The sequence below is a fragment of the Brassica napus genome, chromosome A4 (genome assembly GCF_020379485.1).
Source record: "Brassica napus cultivar Da-Ae chromosome A4, Da-Ae, whole genome shotgun sequence".
Classification (NCBI taxonomy): domain Eukaryota; kingdom Viridiplantae; phylum Streptophyta; class Magnoliopsida; order Brassicales; family Brassicaceae; genus Brassica; species Brassica napus.
In genome coordinates, this window is record NC_063437.1 from 10,074,260 (window position 1) to 10,096,887 (window position 22,628).

Sequence of the window (22,628 nt, forward strand, 5' to 3'; positions counted from 1 at the left end):
AAGTATGTGGCACTAATGGTTTATGTTTGTTGTTGTAGAGTTGGTATGATCTTTGACTCTTAAAAGATAAATACCATCGCCAACTGGATTTTGATTGATTGAACCCGATTAGATAAAGCAAATTTTAAAGAAAAAATGAACAATTAGAACTCATGATGGATCCATGTACTATCTTTTACTATGAAACAGTAATGCTAATAGTGTTTTTTACCTATGTTCTAAAAATCGGTTTAGATGGTAATTTGGTCATAACTGAAACAATTTTATTAAAATCTGATCTATACGATTTAAATTAGTCTAAATCATTTTAAATTGTTCAAATATTTTAAATCTGGTTAAAATTGAATTAAATTGATCTAAACCGGTTAAATCAAATTATACAATAGATTATGACTTTTGTGACAAAAAAAAGAGGATTATGAGTAAGTTAGTTAGACCATCATTAACTCTAGCATCCCAAGTGGGGTGCTTATTATTATTTATTTTTTTCTCTGTTTAAAAAAAAAAATTAAAAACGAACCAATCGCGGACCGCCGCGTGTCAGTGGGACCCACGAAACAGTTCAAGCAGCAACACCTAATCAGGCAATTTAAATGTTCCGTTTTCTTCTTTTATGGTGGATTCCACCAATAAGCATCCCATCAAGCGCTTGCATTGATGGTGCTCTTAGATTCTCTCACTATCAATTTATCTATAAATAAATGATAATATTTTTCCTTTCTAATTATTGTAGTGTAAGTTCATAAGTTTGTTTAATTTTAAATTATATCTACTTTGATATTTCATCAAATTAAGTTACTAGTTATAACATATAAAGTTTTTAAATACGTAATATAAATATGAGGTATATAATAAATAAACATACAATCTTTTAATGCTTAGGTCTTCTTTGGGCCTTGTTTATGCCCCAAATAATCCATTTAGGTGTTAATCATGTAGATAGCCCATAGGTACTACCTATCAATCTTTAAATATTGCTAATTACGCGACTATTTTACTATCATTTGTGAAATATTTTTTTCGTTTCGAGTTTTCATGTCAAAAGTTAGAAAGGCTAAAGTGTTTGACACCATTAATGAATAGTTTAATTTATTTAATTTAGTCATTACATAATTAATCATAAATTAAAATAATACACTCTAAAAGATAAATGTGTATAAATATTAATTAAGTAAAAATAATTATAATTCTAAATAGTAGAAAAAGATGACACCTATCTTCATTATACTAAATAGTATGTATTATCTATAAAATATTATGTATTTTGTTATTATCCAAAAAATATTTTCCAACATAAAATTTTAAAAATAAAAACAGAAAATTTACAAATTTAAATGAAAAGATAAAATATCTATATTTATTATCGAGTTAAAATAAAGATACATATCTATATATATTATTTGCAAAATATTAGTATTTTTAATGAAAAAAATTGCAATGTACGATGAGTTTTTAGTTTTTTAGTATTATTTAGAATGTAATATGTATTGTGTTATTATCTAAAAAAGTATTGTCTGACATAAAATTTTAAAAAGAAAAGCAGATTTAAAAAATAAATAAATAAAAAGATAAATATCTATATATATTTATCAAGTTAAATAAATATAATATATATATATATATATATATATATATATATATATTATTTGTATATTATTATTTTCGCCAAAATATTTATACTACATGAATATTTTTAAGTTTTTACACAACTCAAAGTATTTTATTTTAATGAACAAATTGTAATATATTATGAGTTTCTTAATTTTTTATCCTTATCTACAAAGTAATATGTATTTTTTATTAGCTAAAAGATATTTTCCGACATAAAAATTTAAAAAGAAAAGCAGAAGTTTTTAAAAAATTGAATGAAATGATAAATATCTATATATATATATATATCAAGTTAAAATAAAGATAAATATCTATATGTATTATTTGCAAAATAATTACACTACATGAATATTTTTACGTTTTAACACAATGCAAAGTTTTTTTATATTAATGAAAAACTTTGTAATATATAATGATTTTATTATTTCTTTATTGTATAATAAATTTCAAATTGATAATACATATATTGGTAAATTGTAAAATGATTCTGCTTGCACATCTGGACAAAACAACTTGTGTGTACAAGTTTTAAAAAGAGGCTTAGTTCTGCTATAAACCATTTAGATTTTTTATTAAGTTTCGATGGCTGAACCCACCAGCCGAAAGATTCATATATGTTGGTGAGGTAATGGCCGTTTGCTAACGAAACTAAAGCAGTGGAAGAGCTCATAGTTTCATCACCTTTAGAGTTATACTTTAGTCTTTAGGTTTTGGTTTGTTGCAGGAAGAAACTTCTCAGTCAAAGTTAAGACATACCAGGCAAAATCTCCTAGAACACATGTTAGAAACTGAGCTCAATCTGTATATATGGAAAGAATAGGAACTCAATCAAGCTTATCTCATTCGCTTACATGACGTTCATGTTTTGCGAGGGAATCGTAACAAGCCTTGAGAATATCATTATCTCGCTTAAGCTGCTTTATCTTACATCGAACTTTACGATTCTGAAAACAACCACTATTTGTCATTGAGGCAATCCAAGCTTTTTAACAAGCTCAATTGTTATACATGAGTCCCATACGACAATGAATTCAGACCATAACATAAGAAGAAAAAGGAAGTCGTAGCAAACCCTTTCACAATAAAAAAGGAAGTTGTCACACTATAATGGAAACTGGTGGAAGACAAAGGAAATGCTTAGTTGATTTACTCTTATAAAAATATAAAGAAAATCGCTTAGAGAAATGGTCACCTATGCAAGTTTACTACTCGAAGAAGAAGAAGCAAGGGAAGAGAGTGATAGAAGCTGAAGAAGTACCACATCAAGGAGTTGAGGCGCGAACTTCCAACGGATAAGAAAAAAAGGGGGAAGAGAAAGACTCTGGAGCAATTATAGTCTTTGGCATTTACATTCAATTAGACTTTTATGTGTAATTGTTTTTTCATTATTTCATCTTCATCATCGGATTTGTGATCAAAGCTTAGCATTGGAGACTTAAGTCTTGAGGCGTTTCTCGTGTTGAGATTGGTATGACAAGTAATCGATGTCTTGTTGATATCGATTGTTCTTGAGTGCTTGTATGAGATTGTAATTCGATGTGTGTATTGAACTTCCTGCTTAAATCTTAACAAATGGATTCATAATTTACAAAAAGGTTGAAGAGATATTAGGATTTTGGAGTGTTCTTTTTTTTAACCACAATTTCCTAGCAATTTCAATACCTTGTCATGTAATCATTAATTCTTTTTTGTAAAGCTTCTTTCAAAAAACTCATCATCGAAAATGTGTTATATCTGTGCATGCCGAATTCAAATGCAACAATTGGAATTAGGAAGAAACCACAGAAGATCGACGATGACATGAACACCTGAACGTGACAACATTCAAACTGGAGTAGCCGATCCCAATGCAGTCATCTCACCGCCTCCAGCAACCGATGGAGATCAAATCGTAGTTGCGGACATGATGAAGGCTTGATTATCTTGATCGTCAAAACTTATTAACAAAGGTTACTAGAGAGCGAGTTTAAGGCACTAATAACTGCATATGGACTATCACCAACTCTTCAATAAACAATGGAACAACTCGATGGAAGTCCAAGAAGAACCTTGTTCTGAGAACCCGATACAGCTTCCTGGACAGGGAAACATAATAAACAGCTAAGAACATGATTACTCAACCTGGCGGCGAATAAGGAACTCAAGTTCAGCATGAATTCGTTATGAGATATCAACTCGAGATTCCATTGCGCCACTAGCTCAGCTTCAGATATTAAACGCGTCTTAGCTTCTACTTAGAAAACGCTCTACACAACTAAGATCACCGGAGTATGAGTGTGTCACTCAGATAAACTCAGAATTTTAACATTCACGAGAAAATCAGACCCGAGCCACCTCATGATCGTGTTCTCCCTAGCCATGAGACGTGCACACTTCACCATGAAAGAGAAAGACACGGATATAGTTAACTTTTTGTAGAAAGTCTTTTCGGATCAGCACCTAGGCATGGACGATTTTACCTCAACCCGAGGTACCAACCTAAATTCGAACCAGAAAAACCGAAAATGAATCCAAACTGTTATTCAAAAATATCCGAACGGGACTTATGAGCTTAGTACTTTGGACTTTGGTTATGCCCCGAACCGAATCGAAATCTGAACTAGGATCCGAAGATATCTGAAATTAGTTAAATATGTTAATGTTTTCATATATTTTTAGGTGATTTAGATATTTTAAAGTATTCAAAATATTTGTGTAGTTTGTTTTATTAATTATTTTGAATACTTTTTAGTTAATTTAGATAAATTAACTAATTTTTAATTGGATTTGTAAATTATTTATATATTTTGTAATTCTATTTGACAATTTTTGAGGTTTTAAAAATATATTTTCGGTGTTATACTCCTAAGTACCATTTGGGGTTTACTAATTATCGGATAAGGTTCAGTTCGGTTCCTTCCGGGTTCGGTTTGGATCAGATTTAACCAATGATTACTCAACCTGGCGGCGAATAGCATGAATTCGTTATGAGATGTCAACTCGAGATTCCATCGCACCACTAGCTCAGCTTCAGATATTAAACGCGTCTTAGCCTCTACTTAGAAAACGCTCTTCACAACTAAGATCACCGGAGTATGAGTGTGTCACTCAGATAAACTCAGAATTTCAACATTCACGAGAAAATCAGACCCGAGCCACCACATGATCGTGTTCTCCCTAGCCATGAGACGTGCACACTTCACCATAAAATAGAAAGACACGGATATAGTTAACTTTTTGTAGAAAGTCTTTTCGGATCAGCACCTAGGCATGGGCGATTTTACCTCAACCCGAAGTACCAACCTAAACCTGAACCGGAAAAACCGAAACCAAATCCAAACTGTTATACAAAAATATCCGAACGGGACTTATGAACTTAGTACTTTGGACTTGGTTATGCCCCGAACCGAATCGAAATCCGAACTAGGATCCGAAGATATCCGAAATTAGTTAAATATGTTAATGTTTTCATATATTTTAAGGCGATTTAGATATTTTAAAGTATTCAAAATATTTGTGTAGTTTGTTTTATTAATTATTTTGAATACTTTTTAGTTAATTTAGATAAATTACTAATTTTTAATTAGATTTGTAAATTTATTTATATATTTTGTAATTCTCTTTGACAATTATTGAGGTTTTAAAAATATATTTTTGGACGATTTTAAACATTGGTTAAATCTGATCCGAACCGAATCCGGAAGGAACCGAACTGAACCTAATCCGATAATTAGTAAACCCCAAATGGTACTTAGGAGTATAACACCAAAAATCCGAATCACTCGGATCGAAACCAAATGGGCCACCAAACGTCCATGCCTATCAGCACCGATTTGGTTCTCAAGACTAAGTGTAGATTTCCTTTATAACTTCCACTAGCTATCAACATAATTTATAAATCATTGGTTGGCATAGTTATTTTTAAGAGTTTGAATGTCTTAACATAATGGAAACAATTCAAATAGTTTTAAAAGAGTTGTCGGTTCCGTTTTGTAATATTCTTAGTTACCTATAATAATAACAATTTTGGAATAATCTGTATGTAGCATATCAGTTTGCGGTATATGGAAAGGTTTAAAAGCATTGATTTGACCAAAAAACACCTACCTTTTCGGTCATGCATCTGTTTATAACTTTAGAATTAAGCATGCTTAAGCTAGAGTAATGAAAGGATGTGTGACCTATCGGGAAGTGATTTGCGATATCGTGTGAGTGAGTTAAGACATGGGAAAAAGTCACGGAATGGATCCTATGGGTTAAGTGAGCTGGCGCAGGTGGTCCATTAGTCGTGAGCAGCCAGGGGCGTTACAAGTGGCATCTTAGCCAAATCCAGACAAGTGTAAAGTCCTTGTGTAGGCTCACACAAACATGGATAACGATCTTCGAGTGCAACGAGGACGTTGCATTCTGTGAGAGAGGTGAATTATAACATCTCTTTAATGGTATATGAAAAAGTTTAAAATAATTTATTTGGCTACATGCGTCACCAAATTGCACTTACATTTTATGTCACACATCCATTTAGAACTCTAGAGTTAATCATGCTTGAGTTGGAGTAATGAAAGAATATGTGACATGAAAAAAAATCATGTGGTGATTGTAAGGTCAGTAAACAAAAATTCTCAGCCTCTAAAAAATTAATGCACTTTCTACCACACTAAATGGGCTAATAGATGAGTGAGTGGAGGTGGGTGACCTATTAGCTGTGGGTGGTCGAGGCGTTACATAATCATTTAGCGTAACAGATTTATTATAATACTTTATAAATATATATATATATATATAATGCATGATATCTTTTTATTATATATACTAGGGTCGGCCCGCCCTACGGGCGGGATATTAGTTAATTTGATATTCACTAAATGCTCGAGTTGAAATTTGTTTTAAGATTCAAGAATTTGGTTATCTGTTATGTCTTACTTATTAGTATGCGGTGGTATAGTTGTTTTTCGATTATTCTTGCTTTGGTATTGTATCAAATTAACTAATTGTTCAACTCATAATTATAGATGTACGAATGTGGATTTGTGATAAAGTTTGATGACAATACTGTTTTTTTTTAATTCTTATTCATAGTGGAGTGTGCATGTGTCAGAAAGAGACCTATAACAACTTTTATGTTTTTGTGTGTGGATTTTAAATATATATTATTTTGTATAATGCATACTTGCTCTACAACATTTGCTTGTAGACTAAAAAAATTGTTTTCTATATTTTTAAAAGAGAAAATATTTAGTCTAGAATATAACATGGACATATGTATTGACTATATATAGAAGTTGAGTGTTATTTTAAAATGACATATGTATAGAGATTTTTCAACCATTACTTCACTGGCACAAAATATTTATAACTGTAAATACCTTCTTTTAAAAGCAAAACTAATAAAAGCGTGTACAACAAATGTATTTTGATATATATTATATGCATCAAGTTATAAAGGTTGGAAACATTACAAAACTGTTTGGAGCAAAGTTTTTAACTTCACGATCTTCATCTTGACGTCAGTTCAGTGTCGGCCCTGGCCACAAGCAGAAGAAGCATGGGCTTCCAGCTGACACGATAATAAGTATTTTCGCGGCCACATATTTATAAAAAGTGACTTTAGCTTAGTGGTTCTAAGAGAAATTACCAGTGCTAGAGGTGATGGGTTCAATTACCCTTAACTGCATTTATTTATTTTGGCCCTAAATATAAAATGGGACACGTGTCACTCCCAAAACGCACGAATTGATGATGTGGCTTCACGGGAGAGAGGCGAACATTTCTTTATATATATATATATATATATATATTATTAACTTTGATGAAATATATGTTAATTTTTATACATGTATTATATAGTTTGTTAATGTTAACCCGTCTTAACAATGTATTATATTTTTGAACATAAATAATTATAATTATGAAAATAAATTATATATAAATGTATTAATTTAACATAATTTTACCATATCTATCTCAATATAATAATTTTCTTATAATATGATTGTATAATAGATAAAATAATAGGATATAATTTTTTATTTTTCATTTTATAAGTGTAACTGAATATATTAATGTATAATAATATTTCAAAGCTAATTACAAAATTAGTGAAAATATTTACATATAAGTTTTGAAATTTAAAATCTTGTTAAAATCTTTTCAATATCAGATTTGCTAGTTTTCTTAAAACATATATTATGATTCAAGTAGTTCAAAAATTTTATGTGTTATTAGATTTAATAAAAAAATTAAAGGATTGTCCAAATTAAAAAAAAAATTACACATGAAAAAGTCATAACGATATTATAATAGTATCATATAATAAAATGTTGACTTGTTGGTCGAGTTGGATAATACGTATTCAAAAGTCTATTTTAATACTGTTTCATTGTTCGAGTTATTATTAAGAGAACTTAAAAATGAGCATTACTAATTTAAACTACCGTAGTAGTTGGTTTCGTTTCTTATTTCTAATATACGTCTAATAAAATATTTAATATTAATGTCAGAATCTCTGTAATATCTAGAACATATTAAGATATGTTAAAAAAGGCTTATGTTTTAATTGTATTAATAAAAATAATGTAACAACTTTTTAAGAGAAGGTCCATTTGAAAATATTACACTTTATAGATAAGATTTTTGGATTTTGCCTATGCACATATCGAGTTGAGTTTATGTTTGGGCTAGGTCATTTTGGGCTTAAGAAAAAAAAAATATCAGTACTAGCCACTAGGTCAAACTCAATTGTAATCGTTCGTTAGTTTCATTAATTAACGATTGTATTTTAGACTGATTACGCGTAGTTCCACAAAATTGATTTCTCTACATCCTGTAATTATTCTTTTCCTAATTTCAAAACTCTGATCTTTACTTAATACTAGTAGATTGATATTGGTTTATCGCGTTTTGTATGTTTATGGTATATTGAAAGGCAATGGTCTAGTCTATGATCTTTACTACCTCCAAAGGACAATAATAGATTCGTAGTAGATATCATTAGACTATAATTACGACGATAATATTATTAGGTATCTTTTTTTTTTTTTTGCATCTTTCTGTTTAAATTCACAGACAGAAATGATATGCCATGGTGAACATAGTCGAAGATATTATTCAACGTAATGTGTATCCCGTATCATATGTTTGACCACAATAAATGTTTTGCTATAGAAATGGATGAACTTTAATATCAACGTTTGCGTAAGTTGCTTAATACTTCTTCTTTTTTGGAAATACTAGACATTGATTTTTTTTTCTTTGCTAAATAATACTCGACGTTGATTTTACCCCCAAAAAAACTACTTGACGTTGAATTTTTTGAATTTAATGCAGACTGAATAAAAATGACTAAATGATGATTAAACGGTTGTATTTACGACTAAACCGGAATTAATTTGCAAAACCAATATAAGTGATGATGAAAATAACCATCCGGTTTATTTGCCTTGGGCAACAAGTCCCAACGATATCGCCTGTAGAGTTTGCATGAGTTTCTTGTGAACTGTACAGTCGATGGCAAATCTCGTAATATCTTGAGATAGTTCAAACCTATATGTAATTTTAAGAAGAATTCTGACGTGGCTTATAACAACTAGTACGGACCGCCGAAAATTCATTTTTCTGTAAATAGCAAATTATGAGAGAAAAAAAAACGATTGGGAAAATAAAATAAAATAACAACGATAATTTAATGTTAATTAATTTTGACCTGATAAAACGGCATATTTATAGTTTAATCCGATTTCAAATTTATCCATATTGTTTTTTTATCTTTTGTAAAGATAGGTTTATCCATACTGTTTAAATACCAGTATATATGCATTCCTACTGTTTGTGTTTCTACTTATTAATTATTTTATGATAATATATCATCAAAATTGAAATTATAAACAATTTTTAAAAAATTATCGTTAACAAAAATTTTAATTTATTAATCTATAATAAAAAAACTTACAGTATTATAAGTTATAGAATAATTAAAAAATCTTCTACTTATCCAAAACATAGAAGACATTAATTGATTTTTACCCTGATAAAACGGCATATTTATAGTTTAACATGATTTCAAATTTATCCATACTGTTTTTGCTTTGTAAAAAATCAATTTTCACTATCTAAGGATAATTTATCTTCAAAAGTAAATATTGTCGGTGTTTCTAATTTTCACTATCTAAGGATAATTTATCTTCAAAAGTAAATATATAAAAAATTACTAGTTTTTTCTATAGTGAACAATATTCTTAATTTATTATTTTGAGAAAAAAGACTAAGATGATTCTAAATTGCAGTTATGCTTAAAAACCTATTGTATTCAAAACGTATGGGACATTTAAAATTTGTCTTTATTGTCAAGAAACTTTTATAGATGATTTCTTTCCTTGCTGAAGAAGATGTAAATTACATTAAATAGGAGCTTAAATTAGTGGTTATCAAAAGACAATTAAATATGGTCAAAATGAAGTGGATAATTCCCAAAACGTTCAGGAAATCGAATTAAATTAAGCGTTGAATAAGCAGTAAATCAATGAATTGCATTAAAAAAAAGGAAAAAGAGATTCTACGAAGATTTATGTAATTAGAGGAGAGAAAATCGTAACAAACTAAATATTGACTCCTTGACTCAAACGTCTCTCTTATCTAAATCCATTCCCCTCTCTCTCTATATATATATAAATACATACATGTGTGTATGTATCGAACCCATACATTACACCCGAAACGCTCTCTCTTCTCTCTCGATTAGGTTTCCTTCTACACTTGCTCTTCTTCTTCATCAATCTCGCTCTCTCTCTCTCGTTTCGATTGCAACAATGGTTGACGCTAAACAAGTCCGCTTCATCGTCGGAATTATCGGTACGATCATCTCCTCCTCCTTCACTTATCGATCATCTAATAATCTCCGTTACACCTGAATCCGAACTGTGTTTTCGTGGAGTCTTAGTTGAATCGATCTGCCTTCGCTAATCATGATGCATATTAGATTCACGTTTTATTTGTGTTTGAGGTTGATTCTTATGGTGGATCTCTTTATTTGATTTGTGATTCTGTTTTTGAGCTCGATGGATCTCTTTTTTTGGTGATGCAGGGAACGTGATCTCCTTCTTTCTCTTCTTCTCGCCAATGTAACCTCCCTTATCCTCTCATCTACGAACGATTTGATTCGACGTTATTTGATTATTTATATGATTATGTTACATGCAGGCCGACGTTTTGGAGGATCTTTAAGAACAAGTCTGTAGAGGAGTTTCAACCGTGGCCTTACGTGGCAACGATGATGAACTGTATGCTTTGGGTTTTCTACGGACTCCCTGTCGTTCACAAGGATAGTATCCTTGTTACCACCATTAATGCGGTCGGCATGGGATTCGAAGCTTTCTACATATCCGTCTTCTTAATCTACTGTGGCGGCAAGAAAAACTTCAGGGTATATATAGCTTCAATCGTCTTGATTTTTATATTGATTTAATGTTTTTCTTGGTTGTTAAATAGTGTTTTTATGCGGTGCAGAGGAACATTGGGTTATACCTTGTGGCTGAGGTTATTGCGGTGGCTGGGATTGTTTTGATTACTCTTTTCGCTATTCAAAACGAGTTTGCTAAACAGACGTTCGTTGGTGTCATCTGCGACGTCTTCAACATTGCTATGTATGGAGCTCCTTCACTTGTCATCGTAAGTTAACTCTCTTTTTTCTCGCTGATCTTACACTCATGGGTTGGGGTTTTGAGTAATGATATTTATGTTAATGATTACAACACAGAAAAAAGTGATAAGGACAAGGAGTGTAGAGTACATGCCGTTTCTCTTGTCTTTCGTCAGTTTCGTTAACGCTGGGATTTGGACTGCCTACTCTTTGATCTACAAACTCGATCTCTACGTCCTCGTAAGTGTTTTCTGATTCTATAATTTATATAGATGGATATTATTTTTCTAAACCTTTGTGTATTTATAATATCTTCTTGTATAGATAAGCAACGGTCTAGGAACAGCCTTGTGTGCGTCTCAGCTAATTGTCTATGGTTTGTACCGCAACGCTACTCCAAGGGATGAGGATAAAACGAAGCCATCGGAGATTGAAATTCCAGCGACGGCCTGATGTTCAAGTTGTTGATGTTTGGATCTTCTCTACTATGCGTACATGTACATACACATTTGTGTGTATGTATAAGGATTTTTTTTATCTTTTCAGCTTTGTTTGGGTTTTGTTAGAATCTTAATAACATTAGTTCTTTTTTAATTGTCTATTTTCTGGATGATTTTTTTCTCAAGTATTGATTTTTCAAAAATTTATCCCTCCCTCCCCCATTGTTTTCACTGAATATTAAGCTTTTGTTTTTCTATTATTGTAAGTTAAACCCCTCTTCAAGGCCAAGCATTGAAATTGACCAAACAATTTCAATAGAAAAGCGAACTAGGGGTCTTACATAGATTCTGTTGAACATTTAATTATTCAACTCTTTGTCATCTTCTATTGACATACTTTCAGTGGACTAAACAATAGTATAATTTTTTAATCAAAATTGACTGCCATTAAAGGGCAGCTAAAATATCTTTTTAATCAAAATTGACCAGACGGCAGACACCATAATAAATCTGAAGTAGTTTTCAAATTGGCCCCACCACAGAATCTGTAACATATGATTCGTAAAGAATGTTTTCTTCTTACGTATAAAGAAAGAAAATGGTAAGATCCAAGACTTTAAGGTAATTGTAAATCCTATACGTGTGCTTAGTATATACGCACACATCCGTAGTTAAAGCTTCAACACCGTAAGAAAAGAAGAATGAAATGAGTTACGGCCACGTAACTAATTACATGACACGGCGTTTCTTTTTCTCAGGTGTTTCGTGAACTTGAGCTTTGATTCCATACGTTCTCACTTGGAAGTTCTCAAATGCTTCAGAAACTGCTTCCACCTGTTCACAAACAAATAAATAAAATAAGCAAACGTTCCTTTGTGGTTAAGAACAAATAAAAGTACTATTAAGTCAATAAATGTTATATCTGATCACAAACCAGTTCTGGTTTCTTGGCATATACTCTCACTATCATGTCTTGAAATGTTGTTGGTAACAAGTGACTAACTCTTTCCTCAGGTATCACAAACTTCTCTTCACTCTCGTAATCCTGTACAAGAAACCCGTCAAACAAATAGAGTGTTGAGATTATGCTGTACAAGACAGAGAGACGATAGTGTACCTTGAAGAACTTGATGCTGAATGTGAAAAACCCCACAAGAAAAAAAAGCTGGTTAGAATTTTACTCAAGCGCTAACTGAAATAAACAAAGAAGCTAAAACAGTGTTCATTTTCCTTTACCACTCAAGAGGGTTTTCTCTCCCACGAGCTAAATCAATCTTGACATTGGTAACAGCGATATCCTCCTCTTTGAGTGTTAAGCTTGTATGCTTCTGTTATATTAAGAACTGAGATGAGTACTGTAAATAGTTTTCCTCTTATTTAACCAAGTGGTTAAAGATCACAAACCTGAGAACAGACGATATCTTGAGCAGTGACGGCTTTGAAATGTTCGATTTTTTCCTTTGGAACCGCATACTCGTTACAGAACTGCAAGTAAACACGAAGGAAATGTTTAAAACTAATTAAGCAGAAAGTGAGGACAAGATTCTGTATAATTACTTGGTACAGCTGCCTTCTGCGAACGCGGAGTATCAGGTCTTTAGCTTCTGCAAGTTCTTGATCTGGAGCTATTTCAATGGTTTTCAGGATTGTATCGTCCAACTGCAATTGCCGAGAACAAGATTTATTCAGAAAAGACCAAAAGAACTTGTTGTACAAAGGGACGGACTTTGTCTCCTGAGGAAGGAGTGTACCTTCCAGTATTCAGCTGGGTCGTCAATGTTAGTAGAAATCCCCAAGTAATCGTTGGCTTTGACCATAGCATCTACTATCATAAGCTCTATTGCCTGCAAATGAACGGGAAAGAAACAAAGTGAGAAAGAGAGAAGACATAGAGAAGGAATAAAAAGAATGACAATGGTACAACAATACCTTTACTTTCGGATGTGTGTAGACAGTTCGATAGAGATCAGCACGTGTTGCAAATAACTTGTGAACATTACGGTCTGCAAAATTCACTTGGTTTTACGAGGGTGTGGAGGCAAACGCAAATTCAGAATATATCAGGTGAAAAAAAAAACTCACACTCCTTAGCGCGATAGCAGATTTCGTTGTCCATGACTCTCATCGTCTCTGTCAGTCTAGGAAGTTCTGAGAATTAGCAAAGTTTCGCAGAAAATCTGAAATGACTGTAAAGTAGAATGAAAACCTTTGGAACTGAAAGTTGCATCCCAGTCCACAAGCTCGAGAATCACGGACAAGGTAGTCAAACCTATATAATATTGTAGACAAACAAAATTAACTTTTGGAAAAAGATTCAAATCTATGCTTCACCATGAGTGAAAAGGGAAAAACAGAAACTGCAGAAGTGTATATAACTAAAAAATAGATGGAATTACTTGTCCACATCAATCCCATTTCGACCATTAGCAACAATGTCATACAAGAAACGTTTCTCTGCGTTGCTCTGCATAATATGAGAAAGTGAAAATATACAAAGCGTAAGTAGTTGTTCATGTTTGAGTAGAACAGAAAACATGACTGTTGTAAAACTTACTTTCAGCTGTGAAAATTCAGTACTTGCTAGGATCATATCCTGTTAAGTAAAGATTTGAGATAATCATCAGGAACGAAGAAAGGAAGCAACAAATATTAGACTGGATTTGTAAAGACTGAATTTAATGTCATCTTTTCCACTTTTTATACTAGAGGCCATTTGAGAGAAGCAAAATAGTGTTGAGAAAGGAAACTACCTTCACTCTTTTCAACATTTGAGCATCAATATCAATGTTATGCGTGTCCACAATATGGTCAATCATCTTTACAGACATCGACTCATGAGACCTGCATAAAAGAACTGGCATATAAAAAGCTGGACTGCTGGAGACAAGAATACTCTAGAGAGCCATAGAAGAAAAATTTAAGGCTTCATTCTAATATTACATCAAGCATTGATTTTTTGAAGGAATGTGAAACATACCACTCACAACCACTCATGACCTTTGGCAGGAACTCACGTTCAAACATATGGCTGAAAGGCCCATGGCCAATATCATGGAGAAGTCCTATATATACAAACATATCAGAAGGTTGGATCAACGAATAATGTAGTCATTGAGCTAAACAAGAGTTACCCGCAAGTCTCACAGTCTGAAGATCATGTTTGTCAATATCGAGCTCCATTCCCTATTTAGAAAGTATAGCATGTACATTACAATCTCACACCATACTTTAAGCAAAATGTGACTACACCACATGAAATCTGTAAAGAGTTTTCAATACCTGGAAATTTTTTAGCTTCTGTGCAGTTTCGCCTGCAAGCCAATACACACCTAGAGAATGCTCAAACCTAGAATGCACAGCTCCCGGATATACCATGTTTGTCACTCCTGAACAACTCAAGACTCATTACAGTTAGAACTAGGTTTCGCAGAGAAACATTAAACGAGACCAGGCTTGCTTATAAAACAAGAGGATGCAAGTTGAGTTGAAAAGGCAAAGACAACTCACCAAGCTGCTTTAGTTCACGAAGCCTGCCACAAGGAATCATATCAAACAATCAGAACATTGGGGTTTTTAACAAATCATGGAAAATGAGCACAATCCAAGAACTCACCTCTGAAACTGCTCCGTGTCAATGAATTTCAAGCAAAGCTGCAAATCAAACTTGGCTATCAGTACAGATGCTACACTGATTCAGCATTTGGTATGTGATTACAAAGCGTTATAAACCCTAGCCTAGTGGTGTAGAGAATCTCAAAACGCTAGCTAAATTGGAAATAATTCACAGAAGAACCTAAATACAAAGAACAATCGCATCACAGACTATACAATACTCTACTGGAAAAATCCACCAGCAGATTCGTTCATCAAATGTGTACGCGACCTAAAACTCAGGCGTACATATCCTAAACAAGTTAAACCTTCCGCTAAACATCAATCTCTATCAAACGACCTTCACAAATCACACCGAGAAATCAACTGCCAAGAAACTATCATCAAGATTCCAACTCGAACAAAAGGAACCGCAAATTTCACATAAAACCTCCATAGAAAACAGTTAACAGATAGAGTTCCGGAGCCTCCTTATCTACGAAACGAACAATTTGGAACGACGGAAAACGAGAAACGGAGAAAGGAGAAGAGAAGGATTACAGGATCGAGGTAGATGTTGCCATGAACGTTGTCGTAGACATGCTTGCTGAATCGGAGCTCGTTCGTCGGAGCGCCGGCGGAGTAAACCGGCATGTTTAGGTCGTCGTTGCAATACGCTCCCATCAGTTTTGATTTCGCGTCGCTCGCTCGCTCCCTATATCTTCGGAGGTTGTAGAGAAAGCGAAAAATGGTAACCGAAAATTGAGAAAGCGATTTGAACTTTATGCTGCTGCAGGAGTTAATAGAGAGAGAGAGAGGGATAGAATCTTTAAGACCTGTTGACGCTATACGCGATTGATATTCTTTTATTCCTTTTAATTTATTAATTTAATAAAACTGCAAATAGAGCCTTGAACTTTTATTTTATTTTAGGATAACGGACGTACTTTAAATATCATCTGATTTAACCCAATTTTTTATTATTTTTGACAAATAAACCACGATATTAACCTGGATTATCAGTGTTACAAAAAAAGAAAAAAAATTAACCTGGATTAGCATGGTTTGGACGTGGCATTAAAGCACCCATTTCTTTTAATGTATTCCTATTATTATAGAGCCTGTGGTTTGTTGTGCGCATTGTTTTGGTAAACATGACTTCCTTTGCGTCAAATATAAATGTAGGGCTATTTTACGCAAATTCCCTTTTCTAAGTTACCGAATTAATAATAATTTTTTAATAATAAATTTCAGTTAGAGGTGGTTTTGAACTTTTGGTGGTGGACTGGTGGTGGAGAAGTGGGTTCATGTGACGGTTCGGAATATCCGGAAGATGATTGTATCTTAACCAAATAGCAATTGGTTAATTAATATCGAACCGAACCGGATGAAAACCGGAACCAAAGTGGCAAGCGTAAATTATAAGGACGCTTTCGCAACTATTCTCCGGCACAGTAGCAATTAGGGTTCCGATTTGACTTGAGTCAACTCAAGAGACGGAGAGAAAGAAGACTCGAGCATCCAATCACAGAGGGAAAGGCGGCGGAGTAATGGAAGAGCTTCCGAGCATAACCGTGAGTCAGCGCGAGCAGTTTCTGGTGGAGAACGATGTGTTTGGGATGTACAGTTACTTCGACACCAGTGACATCGCTACTCAGAAATTCATGTAAGATCGATCATTGGCTTGTGATAGATTTGATTTTCTGCACAATCTACTGAACTTTAGTAGCGATTTACAAGATGAATCGTACTGATGAAAGTTGTTGATCTAGGGTGGAGATTCAGCGAGACAAGCAGCTGGATTATCTGATGAATGGCTTAAGGCAGCTAGGCCCGTCGTTCTCGTCCTTAGATGCTAAGTAAGTATCTTCCCCTTGTGAAAAAAACGATGCTTTGTGGTTGTAGGTATCAAACGTGATTGGTCTGTTTTGTTCATAGCTAGAAAAAGTTGAAAAGTAGTTGGAGTTTAGGGTCTCCCTTTGAAGTTTGCACGTATTTTTGTCAGATATGTAAATAGATGAATAAGTTGAATTTTGGATTTTGAACAGTCGGCCGTGGGTTTGCTACTGGATCATTCATTCAATTGCTTTACTTGGGGAGTCTGTGGATGATGACTTAGAAAACAATACAATCGACTTTCTTGGACGTTGCCAGGTTAGGCTTCTCAAGTTCTTTCTAAGCCAATCGTGGAAATGCTTCTGTTTTTTTTTTTCATTTGGTACTTAGTTGGCGTTCACGCATTGCTTGTTCAGGGTTCTGATGGTGGATATGGTGGTGGTCCTGGCCAAGTAAGTATATGTCTGTTCCTTGAAAATCTGTGGATCACTGTAATTTCATGGAAATTTGAAAGTTGAGGGCTCTATTTGAATTTGCTTTATGATTGTTAGCATGTGTAATTTTAAGCCTGCCTTTTTCTTCGCAGCTTCCACATCTTGCAACAAGTTATGCTGCAGTGAATACACTTGTTACATTAGGAGGTGAGAAAGCCTTTTCTTCAATTAACAGGTATTCGTTTTTTCTTGATCGTCGGTTTCTTTTTTCAATAAGAGAAAACTGATATAGAAGATTGACGTGTGTCTCATAATATTCCAGAGAACAAATGGCTTGTTTCTTAAGACGAATGAAGGATACAAATGGAGGTTTCAGGTTTGATTTTCTTTCTGCTTAAACTTCTAAAAGGCACCACTTTTACTGATAGTGCAATCTTTATGCATTTGTATTCCCGTTTATGTCATATTAGCTAAAGTCATGTTGGTTTATCAATTGTTGCTCGTCTCTTTTCCTATTGCATGGAATTTGTTGAGACCAAATTCTGACTTATCCCTTGATCGTCAGGATGCACAATATGGGAGAAATAGATGTGCGAGCGTGCTACACTGCGATTTCGGTGAGTTTTATCACCTTCCAGTTTCCCGTTTTCTCTTCTTGGGGGCACCAAAACCTGTTAGGCTCAGTGAGACCAATAACTCAAGGCCTATTTTGCTATGTTTCTTCCATTAGGATATGGTTGATGGTCTAATTATTCTCATACTCTCGCTCATCAGCTAATTTGCAGAAAGATCGTATTGAACACTAAAAGTCTTGCATCCTATGGCTAGCTTTTTCCTTGATATGTTTGACTTCTCTTCTGAAATAGATTGCAAGCATCCTGAACATTGTGGATGATCAACTCACCCGAGGCTTAGGAGATTACATTTTGAGGTAGCTTTTCGTGTTACTTTTGATCTCGCATGATTCAAAGCTGAATTGCTGTTAACTTGTTAAGTAGTTGTAAGTTCATGAATTTCCCTTTAAAGTTTTCTTAACTCACTTTATTTTGAGCAGTTGCCAAACTTATGAAGGTGGCATTGGAGGGGAACCTGGCTCCGAAGCTCATGGTGGGTATGTCCTCTTACTTTCTTAATGTTGAAGCTTTGATCAAAACTGAGTTTTGCTTTTCTTCCTCGATTACGTGGTTATTAATGGTTACCTATAATTTATTTCCTGAAAATGTTGAATTGTTACCTTTGCTTATTACCATATAATTTGTTGTTTAGGTACACGTACTGTGGGTTGGCTACTATGATTTTAATCAATGAAGTCGACCGCTTGAATTTGGATTCGTTAATGGTAACAAACAATGCTTGTTATAAGATGGTTAATGAAATACCTTTTCTGTTCCTCGAAAGAGATCATTTTCTTACAAAATAATTCTCTGATGATATTAGAATTGGGTTGTACATCGACAAGGAGTAGAAATGGGATTCCAAGGTAGGACGAACAAATTGGTCGACGGTTGCTACACGTTTTGGCAGGTCAATCTTGTAACTCTCCTTGTATCATTCGTAACCTTGTTTATGTTTTTACATCCTACTCTAAAATTTCTTATACTCATCTTCTTCATTTTTGGGTACGTGTTAAAATAGGCAGCCCCCTGTGTTCTACTACAGCGATTTTTTTCATCCCAAGATCTGGCACCTCATGGATCATCATCACATATGTCACAAGGGACAGATGAAGATCACGAGGAACATGGTCATGATGAAGATGATCCTGAAGACAGTGATGAAGATGATTCTGATGAGGATAGCGATGAAGATTCAGGGAATGGTCACCAAGTTCATCATACATCTACCTACATGGACAGGAGAATTCAACCTGTTTTTGATAGCCTTGGCTTGCAAAGATATGTGCTCTTGTGCTCTAAGGTACATTTCTTAGTTGCTTGAACACCAGAAAAGAAAGCATCCAGTCAAGTTTACACATGCACAAATTTACTTATATGCTCATCTTGGGGTTTTTATATCCTCCGTTTGGGTTCTTAGGTCGCTGATGGTGGATTCAGAGACAAGCTGAGGAAACCCCGTGACTTCTACCACACATGTTACTGCCTAAGCGGTCTTTCCGTGGCTCAACACGCTTGGTCAAAACACGAGGACACTCCTCCTTTGACTCGTCACATTTTGGGTGGCTACGCAAACCACCTTGAACCTGTTCACCTCCTCCACAACGTTGTCATGGATCGGTACAACGAAGCTATCGAGTTCTTCCATAGAGCAGCATGACCCCTTCTCGTCACATACGGGAAACTCCTGTGACTGATGGTACGAAAGAGTTTCTCGTTCTGTTGTATGTGTGTACTTTTGAACAGAAATTTTACTTATTTAAACCTTTAACATTTTGCGTTTTTATTTGAAAATTATATTACGATTCAGAGATTTCGTTGATTGTTAAAAAACTTGCATCCTTCGTTATTGTTCTTAAAGAATTCCCTACCTCACTATCCGAGACATGCATCTCGAATTCTTATGTGAAATTTTAAGTTAAAAGTGCAAAAATGTTAGTTAATGGGACTTGTGTGTGAAAACAAAAGTATAGGTTAAAAAGTGCAACAAGATTAATAGGACTCTTTTGAAGAAACAATAGTTTAGTTTAGAAACGTGAGAAAGGATAAAGTTAAGTCCCTTTTCACAAATATTTATTTAAAAAGTTCGTCTGTCTCGTCTTCTTCCCCAATGGAGACATTTGACCAGAGAGAGTGGAAGCATATACTTCATCACTTCCGCTGGCGAAAATAATTATAATTATTAATTAATAAACCCCCAAAATTTCAACGAAAATGGAAGAAGACGACGAAGAAAAGACGCAGAAATCTCGGAAGCAGCAGCAACAGGAAGAAAACGACGACAAAAAACAAAGACGAGACCCAGAGATGTCTTCAAGATCATCGCTTCACTCACTACCACCAACTACCATTGATTCACCTCCCGACTCACCCAACACCGTCTCTTCAATCCCCGATAGCCACGGATCTTCTCCTCACACAGTCGTCCCAACTCCTTCCGTAGCTTCCGTCGCCACGAAGAACGAGACTCCTTTCAGGGTTACTAACGCAGACTTGGCGGAGCAGAAACTCGGCGAGAGCAGGAGGCGACTGAGGCCGAGCTTCTCCACGACTCCGCGTGAATCGAAATGGACAAGTTTCGTGAGGAAGGCTTTGCTTGGGTTTAGGGTTACTGCGTTTGTGTCGTGTCTCGTCTCCTTCTCTGTTATGGTTGCTGATAGAGATAAAGGATGGGCTCGTGATTCTTTCTACCAATACAAAGAGTTCAGGTTCAAAGTTTCTTCCTTTATTTTAAACGTTGAGGAGCTTGTAATAGTAACCAGGGTTCTTAGTTGAATATGATTCGGTCTATCACTGTGATTCATTTAAGTTTAGGTGAAAGTTTCTTACTTTATAGCTTACATTATATATATGAATTTTAAGTTTATGAAGATATAAGGAGAGATAGATGACCCCACCCTGACTTGGTTTAAACAATCTGTGGAATACCTGTTGAGGTTGTTTACTTTAAGCTAATGAAGTAAGCTAAGCTATAATACTCTGTCTTTAGTTTTCTTGAGTTGATTTATTCATGCGTGTCTTTTTTGGTTGCAGATTCTGTTTGGCTGCGAATGTGATTGGTTTTGTCTACTCAGCTTTTATGATATGTGATCTCGTGTATCTGTTATCTACTAGTATTCGCAGATCACGACATAACCTCCGACATTTCTTGGAATTTGCTCTTGATCAAGTATGTTCCTTCTGCCTCTCTGTGCTTCAAAATATGCTCTCTTATAAATGGTTAGCAACCTGAATATGAAACAACCTAAAGCTAGAAACTTGACGTTGCCCTCGTCGAATACTAATAGGCTTCTCGATGTAGTAATACTGTTTGGGTGGGTATCACCTTACCTAATCTTTTTTCTCTTTCAAATGCGCATGACGGAAGTCAAAATTACCATATGTTTCAAGTCGTATGAATATATAACCAAATATGTGATATTCTTGTGAAACTAGTCAATCATCTGAGCTAATTGTTTCTGATTTTTTTGTACAAGTTTAGTGTTCGTCTTTGTCTGATGGTATATCATTGATTGTACCACTCAAGTCCTCCATTAAACTATGTTCCCTTGAATTCCTAGGAGTTAAAAATTGTTTTGATGTTGCAGATGATTGCGTATCTTCTTGCATCGGCTTCAACTTCTGCTTCGATCCGTGTAGACGATTGGCTATCAAATTGGGGAGCAGACAAGTTCCCAAGCTTAGCTAGAGCATCTGTCTCCTTATCTTTTGTCTCCTTTGTCTCATTCGCCTTCTGCTCCTTGGCTTCCGGCTATGCCCTTTGCTCACTCCGGTCTATCTAACAGACGATCTCATTTTGTTTTAAGTGGTAACATATAAGTTGCATCCTTATGTAATTGGTTTATAGAAAGGCACTTGACCCTAAAACTCTCTATAAAGAAGAGGGTCCAGTTTCTTAACATTTCAAAAAACTAAACTTTTCTTTTATATGGTGGAGGAGTTTTAGTTTGCTAGCTTTCATGTTGCAGAATATTCCGTCTCGCAAAAGATAGTGTGGATCCTATTTATGTTCTTTTTGTTATTGTTCTACAGAAAAGCTACATGATGTGTCATCAACTGATCATCAGATGAATATAGACACTTTATACTTACAGTGGTAACCATACCAGAACCTACATATTCACGTAGCGCCCGAGTCATTGATTTCGATGGCTTTCCAGATGAATATAGACACCACCGAGCAGGTAGTCCAGACGACTATTATCGTATTATTTGGTATAAGAGACTGAAGTTCGATTGATGCTTTAAAAGTATCAATCCTTTTGTCATTTTCGAACCTTTTTTTTTAATTGGCCAGCCCATGAACACAAGCATTAGTGGTAATCGGATTGTTGCGTGACTAAACCTAGGCGTTTGCAAATAAACATAACCGGACAAAGTGAACCAAACCTAACGCAAGCAAGAGTTAGATTAAGTTCATTACATAATAAAATAGAAAAACTAATTATACATAAATGCTATTTTTTTTCTAATAGTTACCTGAAAATAT

At 34.3% G+C, this 22,628-nt stretch overlaps 4 protein-coding genes across 5 annotated transcripts; 3 read left to right on the plus strand and 1 right to left on the minus strand.

Annotated features, from left to right (window-relative positions):
• Nucleotides 1-10,260: 10,260 nt before the first annotated feature.
• Nucleotides 10,261-11,871, plus strand: LOC106448311 (bidirectional sugar transporter SWEET8-like). The gene is made up of 6 exons (XM_013890215.3): nucleotides 10,261-10,437; nucleotides 10,670-10,706; nucleotides 10,786-11,008; nucleotides 11,092-11,253; nucleotides 11,342-11,464; nucleotides 11,549-11,871. Exons 1-6 carry the CDS (start codon nucleotides 10,266-10,268, stop codon nucleotides 11,675-11,677), a joined length of 846 nt encoding a protein of 281 aa, XP_013745669.2. The 5' UTR covers nucleotides 10,261-10,265; the 3' UTR covers nucleotides 11,678-11,871.
• Nucleotides 11,872-12,222: 351 nt separating this feature from the next.
• On the minus strand, nucleotides 12,223-16,080 carry LOC106446140 (deoxynucleoside triphosphate triphosphohydrolase SAMHD1 homolog). Of its 2 annotated transcripts, XM_013887829.3 has the most exons (19): nucleotides 15,817-16,079; nucleotides 15,278-15,315; nucleotides 15,172-15,194; nucleotides 14,944-15,050; nucleotides 14,796-14,847; nucleotides 14,642-14,726; nucleotides 14,415-14,505; nucleotides 14,219-14,257; nucleotides 14,061-14,128; nucleotides 13,871-13,933; nucleotides 13,747-13,802; nucleotides 13,594-13,667; nucleotides 13,416-13,508; nucleotides 13,222-13,323; nucleotides 13,069-13,149; nucleotides 12,901-12,992; nucleotides 12,782-12,797; nucleotides 12,599-12,709; nucleotides 12,223-12,498 (listed from the first exon to the last, which is right to left on the minus strand). In XM_013887829.3, exons 1-19 carry the CDS (start codon nucleotides 15,937-15,939, stop codon nucleotides 12,394-12,396), a joined length of 1,419 nt encoding a protein of 472 aa, XP_013743283.1. In that variant the 5' UTR covers nucleotides 15,940-16,079; the 3' UTR covers nucleotides 12,223-12,393. The 2 variants fall into 2 exon arrangements, with proteins under 2 accessions (XP_013743283.1, XP_048633421.1); XM_048777464.1 differs by having other exon boundaries at nucleotides 12,599-12,797; nucleotides 15,817-16,080.
• Nucleotides 16,081-16,581: 501 nt separating this feature from the next.
• Nucleotides 16,582-19,948, plus strand: LOC106446141 (protein farnesyltransferase subunit beta-like). Its single transcript, XM_013887830.3, has 13 exons — nucleotides 16,582-16,921; nucleotides 17,028-17,114; nucleotides 17,304-17,409; nucleotides 17,508-17,543; nucleotides 17,678-17,760; nucleotides 17,848-17,901; nucleotides 18,091-18,142; nucleotides 18,392-18,456; nucleotides 18,580-18,636; nucleotides 18,792-18,864; nucleotides 18,963-19,049; nucleotides 19,161-19,442; nucleotides 19,560-19,948. Exons 1-13 carry the CDS (start codon nucleotides 16,806-16,808, stop codon nucleotides 19,797-19,799), a joined length of 1,338 nt encoding a protein of 445 aa, XP_013743284.2. The 5' UTR covers nucleotides 16,582-16,805; the 3' UTR covers nucleotides 19,800-19,948.
• A 293-nt stretch (nucleotides 19,949-20,241) lies between these two features.
• LOC106449606 (CASP-like protein 4A1) lies at nucleotides 20,242-22,153 on the plus strand. The gene is made up of 3 exons (XM_013891345.3): nucleotides 20,242-20,847; nucleotides 21,173-21,308; nucleotides 21,727-22,153. The coding sequence occupies exons 1-3, from the start codon at nucleotides 20,354-20,356 to the stop codon at nucleotides 21,919-21,921; spliced, it is 825 nt and encodes a 274-aa protein (XP_013746799.2). The 5' UTR covers nucleotides 20,242-20,353; the 3' UTR covers nucleotides 21,922-22,153.
• Nucleotides 22,154-22,628: the final 475 nt, after the last annotated feature.

Coding starts and splice junctions, on each gene's coding strand:
- LOC106448311 (XM_013890215.3), top strand. CDS start 10,266: ATGTGTGTATGTATCGAACCCATACATTACACCCGAAACGCTCTCTCT. Junction 10,438..10,669: donor CTTCATCGTCGGAATTATCG/GTACGATCATCT, acceptor TTGGTGATGCAG/GGAACGTGATCTCCTTCTTT. Junction 11,465..11,548: donor AACTCGATCTCTACGTCCTC/GTAAGTGTTTTC, acceptor CTTCTTGTATAG/ATAAGCAACGGTCTAGGAAC.
- LOC106446140 (XM_048777464.1), bottom strand. CDS start 15,939: ATGGGAGCGTATTGCAACGACGACCTAAACATGCCGGTTTACTCCGCC. Junction 13,803..13,870: donor TGCAACTTTCAGTTCCAAAG/GTTTTCATTCTA, acceptor AGAACTTCCTAG/ACTGACAGAGACGATGAGAG. Junction 13,324..13,415: donor ACCCAGCTGAATACTGGAAG/GTACACTCCTTC, acceptor CGGCAATTGCAG/TTGGACGATACAATCCTGAA.
- LOC106446141 (XM_013887830.3), top strand. CDS start 16,806: ATGGAAGAGCTTCCGAGCATAACCGTGAGTCAGCGCGAGCAGTTTCTG. Junction 17,410..17,507: donor ACTTTCTTGGACGTTGCCAG/GTTAGGCTTCTC, acceptor TTGCTTGTTCAG/GGTTCTGATGGTGGATATGG. Junction 17,544..17,677: donor ATGGTGGTGGTCCTGGCCAA/GTAAGTATATGT, acceptor TTTTCTTCGCAG/CTTCCACATCTTGCAACAAG.
- LOC106449606 (XM_013891345.3), top strand. CDS start 20,354: ATGGAAGAAGACGACGAAGAAAAGACGCAGAAATCTCGGAAGCAGCAG. Junction 20,848..21,172: donor TACCAATACAAAGAGTTCAG/GTTCAAAGTTTC, acceptor TTTTGGTTGCAG/ATTCTGTTTGGCTGCGAATG. Junction 21,309..21,726: donor TGGAATTTGCTCTTGATCAA/GTATGTTCCTTC, acceptor TTGATGTTGCAG/ATGATTGCGTATCTTCTTGC.